General features: G+C 40.4%; 3 protein-coding genes and 1 non-coding gene across 4 annotated transcripts; 2 read left to right on the forward strand and 2 right to left on the reverse strand.

Moving 5' to 3' along the window:
* The first annotated feature begins 6,017 nt into the window (after positions 1–6,017).
* Positions 6,018–9,543, forward strand: LOC121801174 (probable sulfate transporter 3.4). The gene is made up of 13 exons (XM_042200621.1): positions 6,018–6,437; positions 6,578–6,626; positions 6,724–6,931; positions 7,206–7,377; positions 7,501–7,566; positions 7,645–7,758; positions 7,839–7,955; positions 8,040–8,166; positions 8,252–8,538; positions 8,614–8,804; positions 8,874–8,959; positions 9,053–9,129; positions 9,205–9,543. The coding sequence occupies exons 1-13, from the start codon at positions 6,105–6,107 to the stop codon at positions 9,346–9,348; spliced, it is 1,971 nt and encodes a 656-aa protein (XP_042056555.1). The 5' UTR covers positions 6,018–6,104; the 3' UTR covers positions 9,349–9,543.
* Positions 9,544–9,781: 238 nt separating this feature from the next.
* TRNAR-UCG lies at positions 9,782–9,854 on the reverse strand. Its single transcript has one exon. It is a non-coding gene; the product is annotated as a tRNA-Arg (tRNA).
* Positions 9,855–9,938: 84 nt separating this feature from the next.
* Positions 9,939–13,021, reverse strand: LOC121799242 (MAR-binding filament-like protein 1-1). Its single transcript, XM_042198568.1, has 4 exons — positions 12,663–13,021; positions 12,234–12,289; positions 12,007–12,144; positions 9,939–11,562 (listed from the first exon to the last, which is right to left on the reverse strand). Exons 1-4 carry the CDS (start codon positions 12,901–12,903, stop codon positions 10,153–10,155), a joined length of 1,845 nt encoding a protein of 614 aa, XP_042054502.1. The 5' UTR covers positions 12,904–13,021; the 3' UTR covers positions 9,939–10,152.
* Positions 13,022–17,821: 4,800 nt separating this feature from the next.
* LOC121801453 (trihelix transcription factor ASIL1-like) lies at positions 17,822–19,667 on the forward strand. Its single transcript, XM_042200946.1, has 2 exons — positions 17,822–18,052; positions 18,309–19,667. The coding sequence occupies exon 2, from the start codon at positions 18,421–18,423 to the stop codon at positions 19,435–19,437; it is 1,017 nt and encodes a 338-aa protein (XP_042056880.1). The 5' UTR covers positions 17,822–18,052; positions 18,309–18,420; the 3' UTR covers positions 19,438–19,667.
* The last annotated feature ends 20 nt before the right edge of the window (positions 19,668–19,687 follow it).

A 19,687-nucleotide genomic window follows, 5' to 3' on the forward strand; every position in this document is an offset into this window, starting at 1 on the left:
AAGCTGGGCAAACTCGAGCCCACATGGGAGGGTCCGTATCGGGTGTCAGAAGTCCTCGGCAAAGGGTCTTATAAATTGACTCACATGTCAGGAGAACAAGTACCCCGAACATGGCACGTCTCCAACCTCAAGAAGTTCCACTTGTAAGAGACAAAGTCCGGTCAGTCTGTCTTGTGTCTAGTTCGGTCATAGGGGTACATGTTTTTATTTGTTTGTTTTTACTTGTACCTTTTACTTGTCGTTTTATAAAAAGTTTAAAGTTTTTTTTTCTTTCGTCTTTTTCATTTTTTTCTCTATGTGTTTTGTCTCTATGTGCTTGTCGTCTCTTACAAATGGTACCAAGGTATATCGTTCTTTAAAGACTGATCCCCTTTTTAGATCGATTATTAAAGACTATTGTGAGTCCAAGCTTCTAAGGAGGATATAAGACCACAATTCAGCTTAACAAGCAGTCCGTCTGAAACGAACTGCAATAAGCCAACGATTGTGAGTCCAAGCTTCTAAGGAGGATATAAGACCACAATTCAGCTTAACAAGCAGTCCGCCTGAAACGAACTGCAATAAGCCAACGATTGTGAGTCCAAGCTTCTAAGGAGGATACAAGACCACAATTCAGCTTAACAAGCACTTCGTCTGAAACGAACTGCAATAAGGGAAAGTCCGATCCACGCGATAAACCTCGCCGAATTAGGACGACCAAGTTCGGTCAAAGAAGTTTACCTCATAAGACCGGGGACGACCACGTCTAGTCAAAGAGGTTTACTGCATAAGACCACTTCGGTTAACTGGGAAAGTCCGATCCACGCGATAAAACTCGCCGAATTAGGACAAGGGAAAGTTCGATCCCGGCGACAAAAATCGCCAAATTAGAACACAAACCAAGTCCGGTCAAAGATGTTTATTTCATCAGACCAAAGACGAGTCCGGTCGAAGATGTTTATTTCATCAGACCAAAGACGAGTCCGGTCGAAGATGTTTATTTCATCAGACCAAAGACGAGTCCGGTCAAAGATGTTTATTTCATCAGACCAAAGACGAGTCCGGTCTAAGATGTTTATTTCATCAGACCAAAGACGAGTCCGGTCAAAGATGTTTATTTCATCAGACCCAGGACCAAGTCCGGTCAAAGAAGTTTACTTCATAAGACCGAGGACGAGTACGATGAAATTTTTTCGCTAAGCTGTAAATACAGTGTTAGAAGCGAAAACAAAATTTCATTTTTCAAATCTTGTTCGGCATACAACTCCGCTACCCTACAAAATGGCGTTACGCTATTACAAAGGACTATTCTACTGTCCAGGGTTGCTGAAGTTAAGCCACCTATCTGCAAAACCCTCTGGAAGCCGAGTTCGGTTGTTCCGAGCAGATGAAGAATAAGCAGGTCGACGAGATGCTATCCTCGACCCAACGCCTCTTCCCCGAGCCCGAGAAGTCCTAACACCTCGGCGATGAAGAGTCTCTGCAATAAGCATCTGCTGATCTTGCTCGCTCATAGTCACAACTCCTCGGCGAATTTCAGTCCGTCCCTGTCTTGACGATTCCGGTTGCTCCTGAGCCCGTTCTCGTCTTGACATTTCCAGCTGTTCCGGAGTTCGTTGTTGACTGGGAGTAGGATTTTGAACAAGGGAACCAGAGGTTTGATCTGGAGTGCGAGCATCTGTTGCCACGATATGCCGAAGGAATCTTTCTATGGAGGGGCGCCGAGAAAGAACAATGTCGTACCGAGAAGCCCAGCGCCGTAATGATTTCACAACTTGTTGGCAAGCCGAGCTCTCCAGCGCATTGTTCCTCCGGAGTACATGATATTCCTCCCACAGTTCGTCAACTCGACTCTGAACATCTGATATAGTCAAGCCCCCGCGCACACGGATGTAATCCTCGTACGCAGTCCTCTCAGCAATGGTCGTATTCAGCTCGGCCTCCAGATCCTTCTTATCGGACTCTAAGTCCTTATTATCGGCCTCCAGCTTCACTAAACGAGCCAGAAGCTCGTCATTCTTCGTCTGATCGGCTATAGCTCTTTTCTCAGCTTCGTCTAAAGCCGAAGAGTACAGCCGTTTCCAGTGAAGTATCTCCATCTCCTTGAGTACAAAGCAGCTATATTAGTTCGGCAGATGTACCGAGCAGATAGTAAAATACTACAGGAATAAAGGCGAGTACGAAAAGCTATACGAAGACAAGTGTAGAGAATTTTTCGTTCACAAGGAAAATTTTTTACACTAGGAGGGCTTCAAGGCCATTTTACAAGGAAGAAACTAGACTAAGAGAAGGGAGACGAAATCATACTCCGCCAGCTTCGTCTCCGGCTCCTTGGTCTGGTTCAGCTTCTTTCTCCTGAACTACCTCAGCCCCGGCCTCGCCTCCTGCCGGCCTCGCCTCCGCCTCCTGATCGGCCTCCTTCTCCGGATGCCCGGCCCGCTCGACTTCGGCCTCCAGCTCCGGCGGCTCGGCCTCACCCTCTCCGTTGTAAGTCGAAGCGGGTGAAACGGGTCCCACGGAGGCAAAGATAGCCTCCAGGTTCTCGTCCCGATCAGCTCGGCAACTCCGGACTCGGTCTGCAGAAAGCAGGACCGAGGATGAAGCGAGCTCCTCAAGGAGCGGCAGATTCTGAAGCCGAGCTGCTATCTCTCGGCTGTACAGAGGCAGCACGACGTCGGCCCCCTGCTCGCCCTTATCGGCAATTAGCCTTACCAGACTACCGACAAAGGCCGAGAACTGGCTGCTCAAAAAGAGTTTCTCCGTGTAAACACGGAGAGTCTCCCCCTGGGCAGCCACGGCGGCAGCATCCCTCCGTTTCGTCTGCTCTCGCTGGATGACGAGCTGGTTTTTGGCAAACTGAGCTTCATCCTGGGCCGAAATCCTAGCAGCTCTGGCTTTCTCAAAGTTAGCCTCAGCCTGTTCGGCCCGATGACAAGCAGCCGCCAACTTCCTCTGCATCTCAGCATAGTCATTGGACGCTTTGGAGAGTTCGACGGCAACGAGCTTGGAGAGCATATCGTTCCTCTGAAAATGGATAAAGAAAAAAGTCAACAAAGGGGCCACAAAAAATACAGGAAAAAAGCAAGGCCAGAAAATCAAGAAGAGAATTCACCTCGGCGAAGTCCGTGGGCCATAAAAACGGCTCACAGATATGTTCCGAAGGAGGCGCCAAGACCACGTCTTTCTCTGGCGCTCTCGGGGGCTTCTGGGCCTTCCCCCTCCCCTTTGCCGAAGTCGACTCCGGCTTCTTCGGATCCGAAGAGGTTTTTTGCCTTTTCGGAGTCCTCTCGGCATCAGACGCCGAGCTGGTGGTTTTCGGCCTCTCCGGCTCCTTGGGCTCCGAAGATTTGCGGCTAGCCTTACTCAGCATGTACACTGCCAAAAAGCAAGAAAGCAAAGTCAGATTTTCTTCGTTAAAGCAGTAGAGCATAAAGATAAAAAGAAATCCTCACCCTCGGCCTCTTCGTCCGAAGACGAGATGTCGAACACGACGTCGCCCTTGACGAGCTCAGACTCCGTGTATTGTTTCCTAACTATGGGAATCTTGTTGAGCTCGCCATCGAGCTCGTCCAACGGTTCAGGCCGAGGGTGACGGATAACGGACTCCGGCCCTCTCCAGGGAAAACTAGGAGCCGCAGTCCTATCATAGTAGAAGAAGCGATTTTGCCACTTCGGCCACTTCGTTTTACAAAAGGCCCTAAAGGGCTGTAAAGGGATCAAGTAAAACCAAGACCCCTTCCTCTTAAATTGAAAGAATTTAAGGATCGCCTTCAAAGACAAATCCCTTCCTAACCTACGGAGTTCGGCAGCGAAGGCCGACAAGTGCCTCCAAGAGTTCGGAGTCACTTGGCCTAAAGGAAGCTGAAAAAAATCTAGTAAATCTATAAAGGCGGAAGGGAGGGGGAAACGAAGCCCGCATTCTAAGCAGGCCTCGTACACGGTGGCGTACCCCTCCGGCGGGGAGTCAGCCCTATGATCACCGTCAGGTACCACCGCCTTCCCCCCAGGAAAAAGGTATTTTTCGGGTAGGGATATCACAGTATCCTTACTCAAAATACTACGGAAATACTCTACGGTCTTCTCCCCGGACTCTTTCCGGCCAGAAGACCCCTTATCCCCTTTCCTACCGCTACCCGACTCCGAAGAAGAAGAAGACATTTTTCTTACTTTTTGAAGGTGAAGAAAGTCTGAAGAAGCTCGTGAAAGCGGAAGAAAATTTCTCGAGAAAGAGAGAGTATAGAAGACGCAACAGCAAAAGTGCTTCAATGATGAAGAAAGGAGGTACTTATCAGATTCGGCGAAGATTTCAAAATCGTCGCACCGTTTCGAATCCCACCTTTTCAGGATTCAACGGCCGGATTTTACTGTCGCATTTAATGCGGCCACGCGCAAGGCACGTCCCCTGACGTCAGCCTCCCCCGTACCTTTATCAAAATGCCGAAGTGTCTCGCTTCGCCGAAGTGATTCACTTCGCTTTTCGGGGGGGTAGTGATGGGGTACGAACTAAACCCTAATGGCAAGCCCAATAACAGTGACGGCCCATCAGCCTAGAGCCCAAGAAAGAGTATCTGTTCGGCACCAAAGAGTTCGGCACGACCAAAGAGTTCGGACTCAGTCTATAGCTCGGTAAAGTTCGGCACGACCAAAGAGTTCGGACTCAGCCTACAGCTCGGTAAAAGCCGACGTGTTTGTTTGTAAATGTCAAGCTCTCCTCTCAGATCGGCAAGAGCTGATCGGTAAAGTCCAGCAGTTCGGTCTCAACATTCGACCGAACTAGGAGTTAGTGGACTCATGAAAGACCTCCACGACCTCCACTATACCCACGATCTATTTAGTGGTATGAAGCAGTTATTGAGCAGTTATTGCTCACCCACGATCTTGTTAGTGGGGCTGCAAACCACGATCCTAGTTCGATGTATAAATAGAACTTAGATCAGATAGAAAAGGGTTAAGCTCTCTAGAGATAAAATACCCTATAGCAAGTCTGTGTTGTAAGCTGTAGAAAACAGATCAAGCAATACAATCTTGCCCTCCCTTCTTCCCGTGGACGTAGATTTACTTCAGTAAATCGAACCACGTAAATTCTTTGTGTCGTAGTTTTCATTCTCTACCAGCAATTACTAACATCAGAAATTCGCGGATCCATCAGGCCACATTTTTTTGTAAGTGGTGTTCACAACTGATCCAGGTGGTGTTGGGTTTGCCTTTCCCCAAATTAAAACTAAACCCTTAATTTTAATTCTCATATACTCCTATATCCAATTTTTACTTTTATATATATCCCATGTTTGTGGTAATATATATAGATCAATAACCAAAAAATATTTATTAGTACTTAGGGTTTTTTTTTGGGATGACAAAGACACTAATTGATGCTCTCGCTCTATATATGTAAATAAAGTTAATCGATATAGCACATAAAAATAATAATAATTAAAAATCAAACGTACAATATTCATGACTACATTATTCCTAATTTCTACGTACACGCATCCTTAGCATAACTCAGATATACATGCATTCGCAAATAATAGAGATATCTCACATTTTACATCTCCAAAGAATATTTTTAAAATGTCCCAATCCCAAATATATAGACATGTTTCCATATACGACCATGTTTATCTAACTTGTTTCTATATATGATCATGTTTATCTAACTTATTTAAATACAGTATATTACGAAATTTATGGAGTAGTATACATAGTATTTTTTTTCGGATAATTTCTTAATCTTTGTGAAAATTCCAACTGCTTTAAATGATATATGTATGTTGGAGTTATGAATATCAGATAAATGATATGGATAATATAACCTATAATATGAATATTAGATAACAGAGATTAGATAATTGTTTTTTAAATTAAAATGTGACATAATCCGATTTGTAATATAATTAATATAATAGTATAAAAAATTGAGATATAGTTGTATCCTTGTTTATATCTTTATTAATAATAAATAATATTAAAATAATAGAAAAGCGAATCCATGCAGAATTGAGAATGTTGCTTCTATAAAAAGCCCAAGTTTCCCTCACAAACTATCTCACCACCTTCACTGCAACTTCAACTGACCTCAACCGCCTCCGCCGCTCCCCACAGCGCCGCTGTGGTTTGCAAAAATGGGCCTGAACTCGAACAGAGTCGAGAATTTCTCAGACGCGGAAGCGCCGCCGCTGCCGACAAGCGTAATGCAAATGCCGCCGCTGGAGGTTCACAGAGTCTGCCCTCCGCCGCCCAGAACCACCTCGCAGAAGCTCCGCCACCGCCTCTCCGAGATATTCTTCCCCGACGACCCTCTCCACAAGTTCAAGGATCAGTCGTGGTTTCGGAAACTGATTTTGGGGCTGCAGTTCTTCTTCCCCATCTTCGATTGGGCCCCCAATTACACCTTCCAACTCTTCAAATCCGACGTCGTTTCCGGCGTCACCATTGCCAGCCTCGCCATTCCCCAGGTGCCCTAATTTTAAAAACTTCAATTTCTTCCCAAAAATTGAAAATTCTCGTCCAAGATCGTTTCTTTTCATGCAAATTTGAGTTTTCTTGATTTCAGTTTATACGATTTTGATTGGTAATTTGTTCCTGCAAAATACAGGGGATAAGTTATGCAAGGCTAGCAAATCTGCCACCGATTATTGGTTTATGTAAGTGGGAAATTCATCAAGAATCCCTTTATCTTGCACTGTTTTGTTTGTTTTGTTTTCAACTAAATGCTAAAGCAAAGTGTTTAACTTCTTGAAGACTCGAGCTTCGTTCCGCCGTTGATATATTCAGTTCTCGGGAGTTCCAGGCATCTCGCGGTCGGCCCTGTCTCCATAGCTTCCCTTGTGATGGGAACAATGATCAGCGAAGTAGTTCCCTACAGCGACGAACCGACCCTCTACCTTAAGCTGGCTTTCACAGCCACATTCTTTGCAGGGGTGTTTCAAGCTTCTCTAGGCTTTCTGAGGTGAAAATTTTACTAGTTTAGTTGTAATTATGTCCAGCTTTGGAAAGTGGGAGGAATCTTTTTAGTAAAAGTGTTGTGCAAGAATATATCCACTATAGGCACAATGAAGGGCTTGCATTGGTGAAGATGATTGTGCTATGTAAAGTAGTTTGAGGAATAAACTAACAGGAACTGTTTGAGAGATTCTTTGTTTTGTTTTTGCATTTAGTCAATTGTAGCTAGGCAGATGCTTTTGCCTTTTAGGAGATTCTTGAATGATGGTGTGATCTTGCAGATTGGGATTTGTTATCGATTTTCTGTCGAAGGCGACTCTTGTTGGCTTCATGGCCGGGGCTGCAGTGATCGTCTCGTTGCAGCAGTTGAAAGGGCTGCTTGGGATAGTCCATTTCACTACCAAAATGCAACTGGTTCCTGTGTTGTCTTCTGCCTTCCATCATATAGATGAGGTATAATGAATCTCTAGCTAAAGATGGCCTTTTGTTAATGATGGTGATAATTTCTTGATGTAAATGCTAAACAACATGAATCTAGGCATATATTTGACTTGAGAAGCTATTTCTTGCTTGTAGTGGTCTTGGCAAACCATTGTGATGGGGGTCGCTTTTCTGGCGCTGTTGCTGATAACAAGGCAGATTGTAAGTGGCTGTGACCGTCTTCCATATTCAGTTTCTTGTTTGTTCGAGTTTTTCCCTGAATTTCAATGTTAAATGCAGAGCATGAGAAGGCCTAAACTCTTTTGGTTATCAGCAGCTGCTCCATTAGCATCAGTGATTCTGTCGACCATATTAGTCGTCTGCTTCAAATCCAAACTCCACGGGATCAAAACCGTAAGAACTCTGCAGTTTTCGCCTAGTATTTGAATCGAATTCTTGAACAAAATCTTGATTGGGATATCTTGTTTCTACAGATTGGGAAATTGCCTAAGGGCCTGAATCCACCTTCTTCAAACATGCTGTATTTTAATGGCCCTCATCTTGCTTTAGCAATCAAAACCGGAATCATAACTGGAATACTTTCCCTCACAGTAAGTTCTCAAACATTATGCCGAAAAAACAAAAAGAATCAAACTCAGAAATCATATAAACATTCTGCATTTGTGAATCTGTAGGAAGGGATTGCTGTTGGAAGGACATTTGCCAGTCTAAAAAACTACCAAGTTGATGGTAACAAAGAAATGATGGCCATTGGCCTAATGAACATGGCTGGCTCTTGCTCGTCTTGTTACGTCACCACTGGTATATCATACTTCTCGATTTCTTCTTATTCATTCCATTGCATTGTGAAGAATCAACAGAGCTGATGGCGAATTTGCGTTTCTAGGATCATTTTCGCGATCAGCTGTGAACTACAACGCTGGTGCCCAGACTGTCGTCTCAAACATAGTAATGGCTGCAGCAGTGCTCGTGACGTTGCTGTTCCTCATGCCGTTGTTCTACTACACCCCCAATCTCATCCTGGCAGCCATTATCATCACTGCAGTGGTCGGCCTGATAGACTACCAAGCAGCGTACAAACTGTGGAAAGTCGACAAACTTGACTTCTTGGCTTGCTTGTGTTCCTTCTTCGGAGTTCTGTTCATCTCAGTGCCTCTCGGTCTTGCTATAGCAGTAAGCCTTTGCTGTGCTCAACACCCTGAATAAATTTCCCTCAATTGATGTTAACTTTTTAAAAACAAATTTCAGGTTGGAGTTTCGGTTTTCAAGATCTTGTTACACGTGACAAGGCCAAACACGGTTGTGCTCGGAAACATTCCAAGAACTCAGATATATCAGAATCTCAACCAATACAGAGAGGCTGTTAGAGTTCCTTCATTCTTGATCATGGCAGTTGAGGCACCAATCTACTTTGCAAATTCCACTTACTTACAAGAAAGGTAAGCAATAAGTCCTTGTTACCACGTCACACGCAAAAAAAACACGTCTAATCTCAGCCGTCAATGCAGGATAGTGCGATGGATAAGAGAGGAGGAAGAGTGGCTGGCCGCAAACGACAGAAGCAACTTGAAATGTGTCATACTAGATATGACTGGTTAGTATTTACTAAAAAATACTACTACTACTAATAGATTATTGTAGTGATTATATTCTAACAAAAGCAATTTTTTTAAAAAATCTTGATCAGCTGTGACAGCAATAGACACAAGTGGGATTGACACAATCAGTGAGCTGAGAAAGATGCTAGAGAAGAGATCACTCAAGGTAAGCAGCATTTCTTGCTGATCTCTGCAAATTTTCGCCTTGTGTTCCACGTCGTATTGAATCCTTTCTTCTCAGTTTGTGCTGGTGAATCCTGTGGGAAGTGTGATGGAGAAACTGCAAGAATCCAAAATCTTGGAATCCTTTGGATTTGATGGGCTGTATGTGAGTGTTGGAGAAGCCGTTACCGACATTTCTTCTGCGTGGAAAGCTCAGCCTTGAACAACATCAACAATGGCTTCCATAACCATATATAAATATATGAGTAGGATTGAAGGAGTTCTTGGTTTCTTCAAGAGGAGATGAAGCCATATATATCAAATATAAATATGTATGCAACCTAACTAGTCCTGAGAAATTTTGTAATCTAATTATTTTCTCTTATATTAATTGATGATTTAGCTTTTTTTCTAGCTACCATTTGCGTTTTTATAATTATCTTCTCATGTTCTAACATCACAACTCGGAATTGCACAAACATCAAGTAAAGATTTCGATTCAAGTAGTTTTTGAGAGGGTTTTGATTAATATAACATCATTTTTGTTCAGAAAAAAATAATTACTCGTATAATATTGCAAGAGAAATAAGCAAATAATTAAAATAAAACAAATTTAACTAATTCAATGAAAATTCAGACCCAAAAATTAAAATTACCGACCACAGTGGAGTCGAACCCACGACCTTTTGATCCGAAGTCAAACGCGCTAATCCACTGCGCTATGCGGTCTACTGTGACACTCAAATTCTACACAATAGCTATATTGACAATTATATGTTTTTATCCAACGTATTGTAGGCCAACACAAATTCATGTTTTAACGATAAATGCCAAATCTCTCGAGCCCACCAAATTGTCCTAAATTTCATCTTTCCAACAATTTTAAGCAATTGATTCCAATCTAACCACTAATTCCATTCCATACAGAGGAAAACATCACTAAGTTCTGTCACTCTCTATCTATCTTTCTTCCAGTTAGAGAGAAAACACAATACAGCTAGACTAATCCAAAAATCATCATGCTTCTTCAACTATGGATCTTTTTGCTGGGATCACCTGCAGCTTCGACCTTCTCTACCTCTTCGACATCACCTGCAGGGTTCGAAGAGTTGTTTTGCTTCATCAGCTGCATTATCTCTCCCTTTGCATCGGCCAGTTCTTCCTCCAGCTTCTTTCCTCTCTTTATCAAACTCTCCCTTTCCTTCCTGAGCTTCATGACCAGGTTGTAAGCGTCTTCCAACTGCACCCGAGATTCTAAGAAAGCCTGTTTCTGCTTAGCGACGATATTACAAAGGTCATCATTCTCATGTTCCACGCTCGAAACCTGAGTACGAGCAAGCTCTAACTCTCTGGAAAGCATTGACGCATGCCGAGTCACATCATTGAGGGACTCAGTAGCCTCTTCTAAATCGGATTCAAGACTTTTTTGTGCTTCCACGTCTCCCAACATATGTGCTTCCAAATCCATCAACTCTTTCTTCAGAGAGGATATAATTCTCTTGTCTTTGTCCGTATCAGACGTTGCGCTCTCTGCTTTCCTAAGGGCGTCAACAAGTTCCTCCTCCAAGTTATTGCATTTCTGTAATGCAGCAGACAATTCCGTGGACCTAATTTGCAGTTCTTCACCTGATTTAATGAGAAGTTCATTTGTGGAACGTAGTTCTTTGGACAAGAGTTCTTCTCCCTGTTTAGCTTCCTCGAGTTTCTTGTACAATGATTCTCTTGCTTCCCTGGACTCAGCATGAGCTTTGTAGACCTGATCTTCAAGCTCCGAGCACAGTCTTTCCAACTCTTTCGATTGTTTAAGCAGCTCAAAAGTTTCATCTCTTGATCTCTCCAAAGTAGTCTTTGTCCTTCTAAGATCCTCTTCCACAATTTTCATATTTTTTAATTCTACTTTCAGCACTTCTTTAACACTGTTTCTCTCCCGTCTCAACGAATATATTAACACCTTGTCTCTCTTCTTCTCATCAAACAAGCTCTTAAGTTGTTTGTCAAGCAGGTGAATTTTCCCCTCCCTTTCTCCCAAAAGCTTTGCGTCCGAAGCTTCCTTCTCTTCCATAGAGGACTTGAAGCTGTTATATTCAGTTAAAACGGCATCAAGCTTCTTCTCGGACTCATCTTTCTCAGCCATTACAGTGAGTAACTCCAGATCAAGTTCTTTCACCATCTCATCCTGCAGATCCAGCTCATCTAAATGTCTCAAAATTACATCCTTCATTTGCTTGTTCTCTGACTCCAAACTTGTTAGATTGTTGTCAGATTGCTGATATGCGGAGCTGAGTTGTTCCAGCTTACTATCTTTGTCAGAAAGTAGAACACTGAGATGTCGGATAGTCTCTTCTTTATTTATGATATCCAATAAAAGCAATTCGATCCTTTCTTGCAGGACTCCTACAGAATACAGTTTCTCCTTCAGCTGCTCTTGCCCTTTGTCCTTCACGTAGAAACCAACAAACCGAATTACAGATTTCATAACAATCAGGTGTAAAATATATTAGAGTGATACTTATTTGGTGCTAGAACCAGGAAACACAAGGAAACATAAAGAAGGTATCTAACTACAAATCAGCTATTCATACAAACAAGATGCATGAGGTCAGAACAGTGATTGGGACTTCAAGACTAAGAGAGATTATACAGTAGAGAAACTTCTTATCTTGACGCAACACTAGACATCATATAACGAACCTATTCCAACTTTTAGCTACTCTCAGTTTCACTTTGGTAACGTAGGTTCTTGAAATTAAGTTCCATTCCTTACACAATGAACACATTCCAAATTTCCGAGCCTTTATTCTTAGCACATATTAGCTAACAGTTATGGTCGGACATCAATGTCACACAAAATAAGAGTATAAATCAAATTGTAATTACTTACTTCTTCCAGAGTAGCATCTGAAATGGCATTTTCCTTCTTCTTTGGTGGAAAAAGGGCAGCAAGAACCCCTGATCCCAGAACACCGAGTACATTCAGAATGGAGAAGGGGTGCCGCGATGGATGTCCCTGAGGTGATAGCTGGCCACAAGAAATGTGAATATTAGCATGAATGATTGTTTAGATGACATACAAAAACAACAATCAGATGACCAAACCAACATTTATACCTGGATGCAGACCTCTTCATTTTGATCCAGATCCGACGCGGTGAATTCGTCACTTTCTATAACGCAAAAGGTGAACTCATCAGTGATGGCTCAATGAAAGGAAGAACAGAGTAATAAGTCAAGAAGTATTTCAAGAAAGATGCAAAGTCTTTGCTGTTTACTGAAGTGCAACTCAGAGCCATCACAATTGGCCTTATGCAGATGTAAACATACATTATGAAAAGCTAAATTAGGTCACCAGAATCTCCCCTAAATCAACTGTCTTACCACCTTTACCAATCAATTGAAGAGAAAACACAATCAATCATAATAATTACCAATTCAAGTATGCCAAAACCTAGATATCAAGAAATAACCCTAATAACTTCAGAAATCTCTCGCGCTACTTAATCTTCACTTAACAAAGAGTAGATTAAAAGAAAGACACACCTTCAGGAAGGGCATGGATTGCGTGAGCTCTGATTCTGAGAAGGCGGAGAACGGGAAACCCCATTGCAAGAGCTACATAATTGGCGTCTCTCGGTAGACAAGCCGTGGCCGTCGCATTCTCGCTTCGAGAGGGCGAGATTCTCAACGAGCACGACGGAAATGGCGGTTGTGAACAGCATTTGGAAGAAGATTGGCGGAATTGGTACGGCGTAGAGCTCGAATTCACAGCTGCAGAGCTCATTGTTTCTCTCTTGAACGATCACGAAACAAATTTGCGCGGCGATTGCTGATTACTCCACAATCCACATTTGATTTGGGTGAGATTTAGAAATGCAGCAGTTTTTAAAACTCTTGGCGGTTGTGAGTGAAGAAGTTAGTTATAATTCGTTGCTTCCAAATATTCTAGAATAACACTTTATAATATAGAATAAGTATAAGACTTTGGTTTATTTCTTCTTTCCTTTCACAACGTTTCTTCTTTCTTGCTATTGGTAGTTATCATGTATTTAAATTCTTAAAAAATGACATTTATCTTAATTATCGACTTATCTTTAAATCAATGAGTCAGTTTATTTAACATTATTGTATCTTTTTGTTGTTTCTCAATTAGTTGCTTTTTGTCCTTTATAGCTTTTATATTAGTATTATTTTTATGTTGAACATCATTGGACATTGGTGGTTATGCTTATCATTTCTTTACACTTTTTAGCTCTTCCAAAAAAATTTCTTACAGTGCAAGTATTGTGCATATTTAGTGCAAATAAGTGCAAATGCTTGCAAATTCAGTGCAATATTCAATTCTCATATTCACACACCAAAATTTCATGTGAACTTAACAAAAAGGTACACAAAGCAAGGTACAAAAAAGAGTAGCTAAGAAAATAAATTAAATACTGCAGAGTTCTCCATTGCAAAGATTGAATCCTCAGCATGCTTCATCACCTTCTTGTACCAATATCTCGTCACACAAGCTTTGAAACGGCACCCATCGCAGCAGAATAAATAATCCCTAAATCAACAAAAAAAACCTAAAAAATATTAGTAACATGCATATATATTTAAATTTTAATAATGTAGCTAGATAAAAGTAGTTACATACTTGTACATGTAGGCCGTTCTCCGTTGCGATAGCGGGGAGAAGCATTGGTAGCAATTTCCCGAATAGTCTAGCTCGGACGATTGCTCTTCCGAGCTACCAATGGGGGGAGGGAAGGGGAATTCGAGGACGCAGTCGTCGAAGTGATGTACCTCTTTGGAGATTGGGTATTTGTAGATTGTACGCGTGTATTCCCCCATTCTTTGCACATAATCTAGGGGTAGGAAGCTCGTGGCACCGTGCTCCATGCACACGGTCAATGGGAGTAGGCTTAAGGTCTGGTGTCTCGAGGTCGTGCTCCCATGCCCACGGCGCTGCACGCCGTGGGCAGAGAGGAGGCACGTGGGATATGGGGGTATTTTAATTGTTGGGAGTGTCGGGTTGCCTTTGGAAGCGGGTTCGTTGTTCGAGGGTATTTTCGTAAATTTGGCGATGGATTGCGTCAAATTCCGAGTGTTGAAAACAATGTGAGATTCATTGTGTGGTTTTTTGTCGAAAACCAATAAGCCTACCTTTTTGCATATTGATGATATGGAATCCGAAGAAGAGGACTCATTGTTGTACCTACATACAATTTTAAAATTCAAGTAAAAATAGATGATTTTTAGGATTTGATAGTGCAATTTAATTAGTGGAGTAGTAGAAATTAGTAATTAAAGACAAAATGATCTGCACGAAGGAAGGAAACATTGTATACATAATTAAAGAAGGCGAAGTCATCTTTCTAAATCTATAAAAAAAAACAAAAGGAAAAAAATGTGTATACTGATTTGGAAAAAGAAAATTCCAAAAGATGAAGTGAAACATAAATAGATTAAAATAATTTTGATATTTATTTCCTGATTCCTAAATATCAAAATTTTGTTATCATGCAGGGTCAAGGGAATAAGTAACAAAATTCGATGAAAATTTTTAAAAAAGGGGAGAAAATTGAAATCAAGAAACAATAAATAATTATAGTAATGTATATATTCGTTATTGTGCCAAAAAAGTATATTAATTAAATTAATCTTTGTATGGGAATGTTATAACTTATACTAGCATTTATGAAAACAAATTTAAAAATCACCAAAGAAAATGAAAAAAAGCTTGATTGAATGTGAGATCGGTATCTAAATCGTTAATTCTTTAAACGTAAATTAATAACAATTTATTAAATAAAGAAGAATTCACATCAAAAAGCTAAAAATTCGACTAAAATTAGTAGTCCTTTCTAGCTCTTCATAAATTGAATATCTGATCGAATGCACAAACGAAAAAAAAAGAACTAAATTTCATAATTACTTTTCTAACATAAAAGAAGAGAAACAGAAATAAATGAATCAACTACTCAGAAATCAGAATTAAAGAGCCATTGATTTAATCAGTCAATACATTGAACATGCATGATAAAAAAATAAATCAATGGAGGTAACAATAGATATATAAATAGAATTCAACTTTATTAGATTGTGCAATCATTGAAAATGTAGCTAGAAATTGAGATTGATTGATAAATGTAGTAGAATATAGTATTATTACCTAGAACCTGCACGAGGAAACTCCATGAAAGAGAGAGCTTCTCACTCTGAATATAGTATTATATGTATAACTAAATCTTCTCTTTTGGTATATCAAAATGGCACAGAAAAGGCATCTTTTATAGGTGAACGAAAATTGAAAGCTTTTCATTGTAATTTTTTTAAATGAAAGAAAGTAAAGGAAAATAAGAAGAAACAAAAGAATCATTTTTTTATTTTTTTGTGGGGTGGCATATTCAAACTCCATAAATTCTTGAGAAGAGGGTGATTATTGTGAACACTCACATGGTTAGTGTGATAAATTACTGGATAAAGATATACTGTGATTTATGTTGACACTATTTTTGTATCTAAATTTAGAGTTTAGCACAAGTTAGTTTTATGCTGATCTGTTTTTGCAAAAGTGGAGATATGCTTATAAGGCTAAAAAATAAATCTGCGAAGTAATGTGATGGAACATACTAATGAGCTTCCTACGCATTGGAGAGACAAATGTGGAAAATTATGGAGTAGTTTTTTTTAAAAAAAATTAGCTTATGAGATTTGTATTAAGTTAAAAGATCAATTAATTATATATATCCTCTTTATTTATATATGTACATGATCTAAAAATTCTACTTATAAATATATAAATTTTCAACTATTATGATTTATTATAGTAGTCAATTGCTTATAAATTGATGTTGAAGTGGATTCACTAATAGATGTAGCTGAATATTTGTGTCACTTTTACTAGTTACAGTTACAAAATTTTTGCATTTAAACTCGTCACTTCGACATTAATATATAGATGTTCTCGTGTGGTCAAACCGTCAAAGTGATGCTACTTTGTGGACATATCATATATGAATATAAATATTTATATTGTTAATATTCGGTACACGTATTTTTAGTTGATAAAGTTGAGGAATTTATAATTTTGTCGAGTTGTATTTCAGCGTAAACAGAAATATGTCACGTGTAATCACGTTGTTGCTATCGCCGACAGATCACTCTTAAATTCGTAATTAGTATCATTAATATCTGGTTCACGCATCTATACCCTTCAGGTGACAAAGTTACGGAATTCACAATTTTGTCAGGTTGTATATCGGCGTCAACAGAAATCCCTGATAAACAACAGTTGGTCTAATATGTCACGTGTAATCGCGTTATTGCTATTGCCTACATTAAGTCGTTAATATTCGGTACATGTGTCTATCCTTTAATTAGTTCATAAAGTTGAGGAATTCACAATTTTATCGGGTTGTATTTCGGTGTCAACGTAAATCCTTGAAATTTAACTGTGACTTCGCAATTAAGTCGTTAATATTCGGTACACGTGTCTATCCTTTAATTTGTTCATAAAGTTGATGAATTCACAATTTTGTCGGGTTGTATTTCGGCGTCAACGTAAATCCTTAAAAATTAATTGTGATCTAATACATCACGTGTAATTGCGTTGTCGTCAATGCCGACAACTCTTAAATTCGCAATTATATTTAGTTGCTTTGCGGTGGCATTTAATATCGCTTAAAAAACAAGTTAGTATGTTATTGTGAGTGCTCATGTTGTTACTATTTTAGAAAGATTACTTTTATCGCGACTCGTACACTAATCTACATTTCAATTCATAAACTTAGGGTTTCACAACCATACCTTAGCTACTTTGCAGAATAAATAACTCTACTAAATCAATATATTTCTAAATTAATATACTCGGAGTATTGTCCGATTTACTAAACACCATTTTATAAATTGAGGGAACATATTTTTTAGTACACAAACTTTGCCAAACTATCATTTTTGGTCCGTAACATTTAAAAATATCTTTTGAAGTACGTCAACTTCGACTTAATATCAAATAAGCTAATTTTTAATTTTTTCGGACAGAAATATCCTTAAGACCACATAGGACAATTTAGTCTTGTTACTCTCATTAAAATATTTAATTTCTCCCTCTTTCTTTCTTCCTCCTTCTTTCTTTCTTCCTCAACAGTGATGACTTCAAGCCCCATGGCATTCACTAGGATATTTATTTCTAAGTTTCATTAGTGTCAGTCTATACCATGCCAGGTGTGCACTTGATCAAGATAAATTTTAGGAAAAACAGTGAAATTGCCTAACTCATTATATTTTATTCACTAGCCTTGAGAGAAAAATATGTCCAATCATTTCACGAGATTGTCAACATCCAAGGAGACCCATCTATCAAATTGAACACTGTACACTAAGATTTACGTGAAAAAAATTCCACAAGAACATGAAATTCCTTCTCCCTCTATACGCCATTATCAGATATTACTCATCACATAAATATCTCAAAGTAAAAAGAACCATACCTATAGAGAAGAGCTTCAGTACTTTCTAACTAAGGTTTAGCTTAATTGATATTAAGTCACGTACTTTAAATGATAGTTTCGCAAAGGTCATGTACTAAAAAAGATGTTCCCTTTTATAAATTTAATTAAATTCAAAATTTTATAACGTGGATTTTAGCATAGAGTGGGACCCATACACGGTGTAGGGTAACGCATCCACAGCGTATATTAGTAACGCATCCTTTGCATTCCTCGTTGTGTATCGTGCACCTCCCGCCCGCTTCTCACACACACAGCTTCACAAGAATTGCGTCTCTTTCCCTAATCCTGCATCCCACCAACTCAATTCACTACATTTCACGTGGGACTCAATTCAGCTCACATCGGCTACCATTTTTCCCGCTGATTCGCGTCTTCTTTTCCGCTAATTCTGAGCCTTTGAAGCATCCCCACTGCGCAATCGACTATTCCGAGGTAAATTTCGCAATGAATTTAATCAATTTTTTAGGTTTCAGCTGGAAAGATTCCAATTTGAGTTCATTCATGTTTAATCCGCCGTCTTCAGAATACGATTTGAGAGATATGTGAATTGGGGTTTTTTTTTGTTCTTTTAAATGATATTTATGGCTGTTGATCATTAAATGTATTTGATTGCTGTCGGGTTGTGTTCCTCAGTTTGAATCGGAATTCTCTATCTGGTAGTAATAATTTAATGATCCCTATTTTTTAGGGTTTTAAGCGCTTCAAGAAGCAACCTTTGTTAAGCTTCCTAGCGTTATTCAAGGAAGCTGATCTCTTGAGCTAATTAGGAAGTGGAATTTAGGGGCTGATTTGTAAGCGCGATGAGTGATGAGGATGATAACACCATGTCCTTAAATGAGGAAAAGTTTCCTAATCAAAATGTCAGTTATCCTCAAAATGATGGAAAATCATATATTGATGTGGAGGAGGATGATGACGATGACGACGACGATGATGGTGTTCTGAGGATAGGTATAGATGATTATGGAGGTGGTGGCGACACCACCGATGATGATGATGACGAGTCCGGTGATCCTCAGAGGCACCCGAAGAAGAGGAAGCTGAAAACCCTGCTGTCGAGCTATGAGTTTGCGCGTCGGATCCCAGCCTCACTCTCACCGCCGGTGCCAAAGCCATCGTATGGTGGGCGGAATCCGCTGCTGGATTGGACTGAGCGCGAGACCTCTGTCTTACTCGATGCGTGGGGCGAGAGGTATCTGAAGCAAGGGAGGAAGAGCCTCCGCTCCGAAGAGTGGCAGGAGGTCTCGGAGAAGGTGTCCCAGGGTTCACAGATTGAGAGAACCGACACTCAGTGTCGGAACCGTTTGGACACGTTGAAGAAGAAGTACAAGAAGGAGAAGGCCAAGCTGGGGGAGAATAACGGGAGTGTGGCTTGTAAGTGGATTTACTTCACCAAGATGGACGGGCTCTTGTCGTCTCCCACGCCGCAGGCAGGCCTCTCGTGCGGGATGGATGTGTTCACGAGCCCTAAGGCTTATCTGAACCAACCGAATGGGGTGAACGAGACGCGGGACAGTCCAGTAGACTCGGGTGGGGATGGAGAAGGCGAATCTGAGGGCCTCCCGCCAAAGAGGGGAAGCAACGGGGTGTTTAAAATGCTGGCTGACTCGATCCACAAGTTCAGCGAGATATACCAGAAGATCGAGCTGAGCAAGCGACAGCAACTGGTGGAGCTGGAGAAGATGAGAATGGACTTCCATAGAGACATGGACCTTCAGAAGAGGCAGATTCTTGAAAAGGCTCAAGCTGACATTGAAAAGATTTGGCATGGAGACGACGAGGACAACGACGCGTCGCCTGAGAATGTAAGTGGCTGAAAGGTTTTTCGAGATGAAATGGTATGAAAGTAAAACAATCAAGATTGGTCTCTCTACCATTACTGTTTATTAGCTGTCTATAAATGTGGCAGTGTTTTTATTTACTCTTTTTATTTGGTCAAATTATACTGAGATCTGTTTCAAGATTCATACTAACATGATAAACTTTTATGTTGCGACTTGATTTTGGAGACCTGTTTTAAATAAGTTTTTGAAGCCTGCTTCTTTCATGATTATTGTGGTTTAGTTA

This window comes from Salvia splendens, chromosome 4, assembly GCF_004379255.2.
Source record: "Salvia splendens isolate huo1 chromosome 4, SspV2, whole genome shotgun sequence".
NCBI classification, from domain to species: domain Eukaryota; kingdom Viridiplantae; phylum Streptophyta; class Magnoliopsida; order Lamiales; family Lamiaceae; genus Salvia; species Salvia splendens.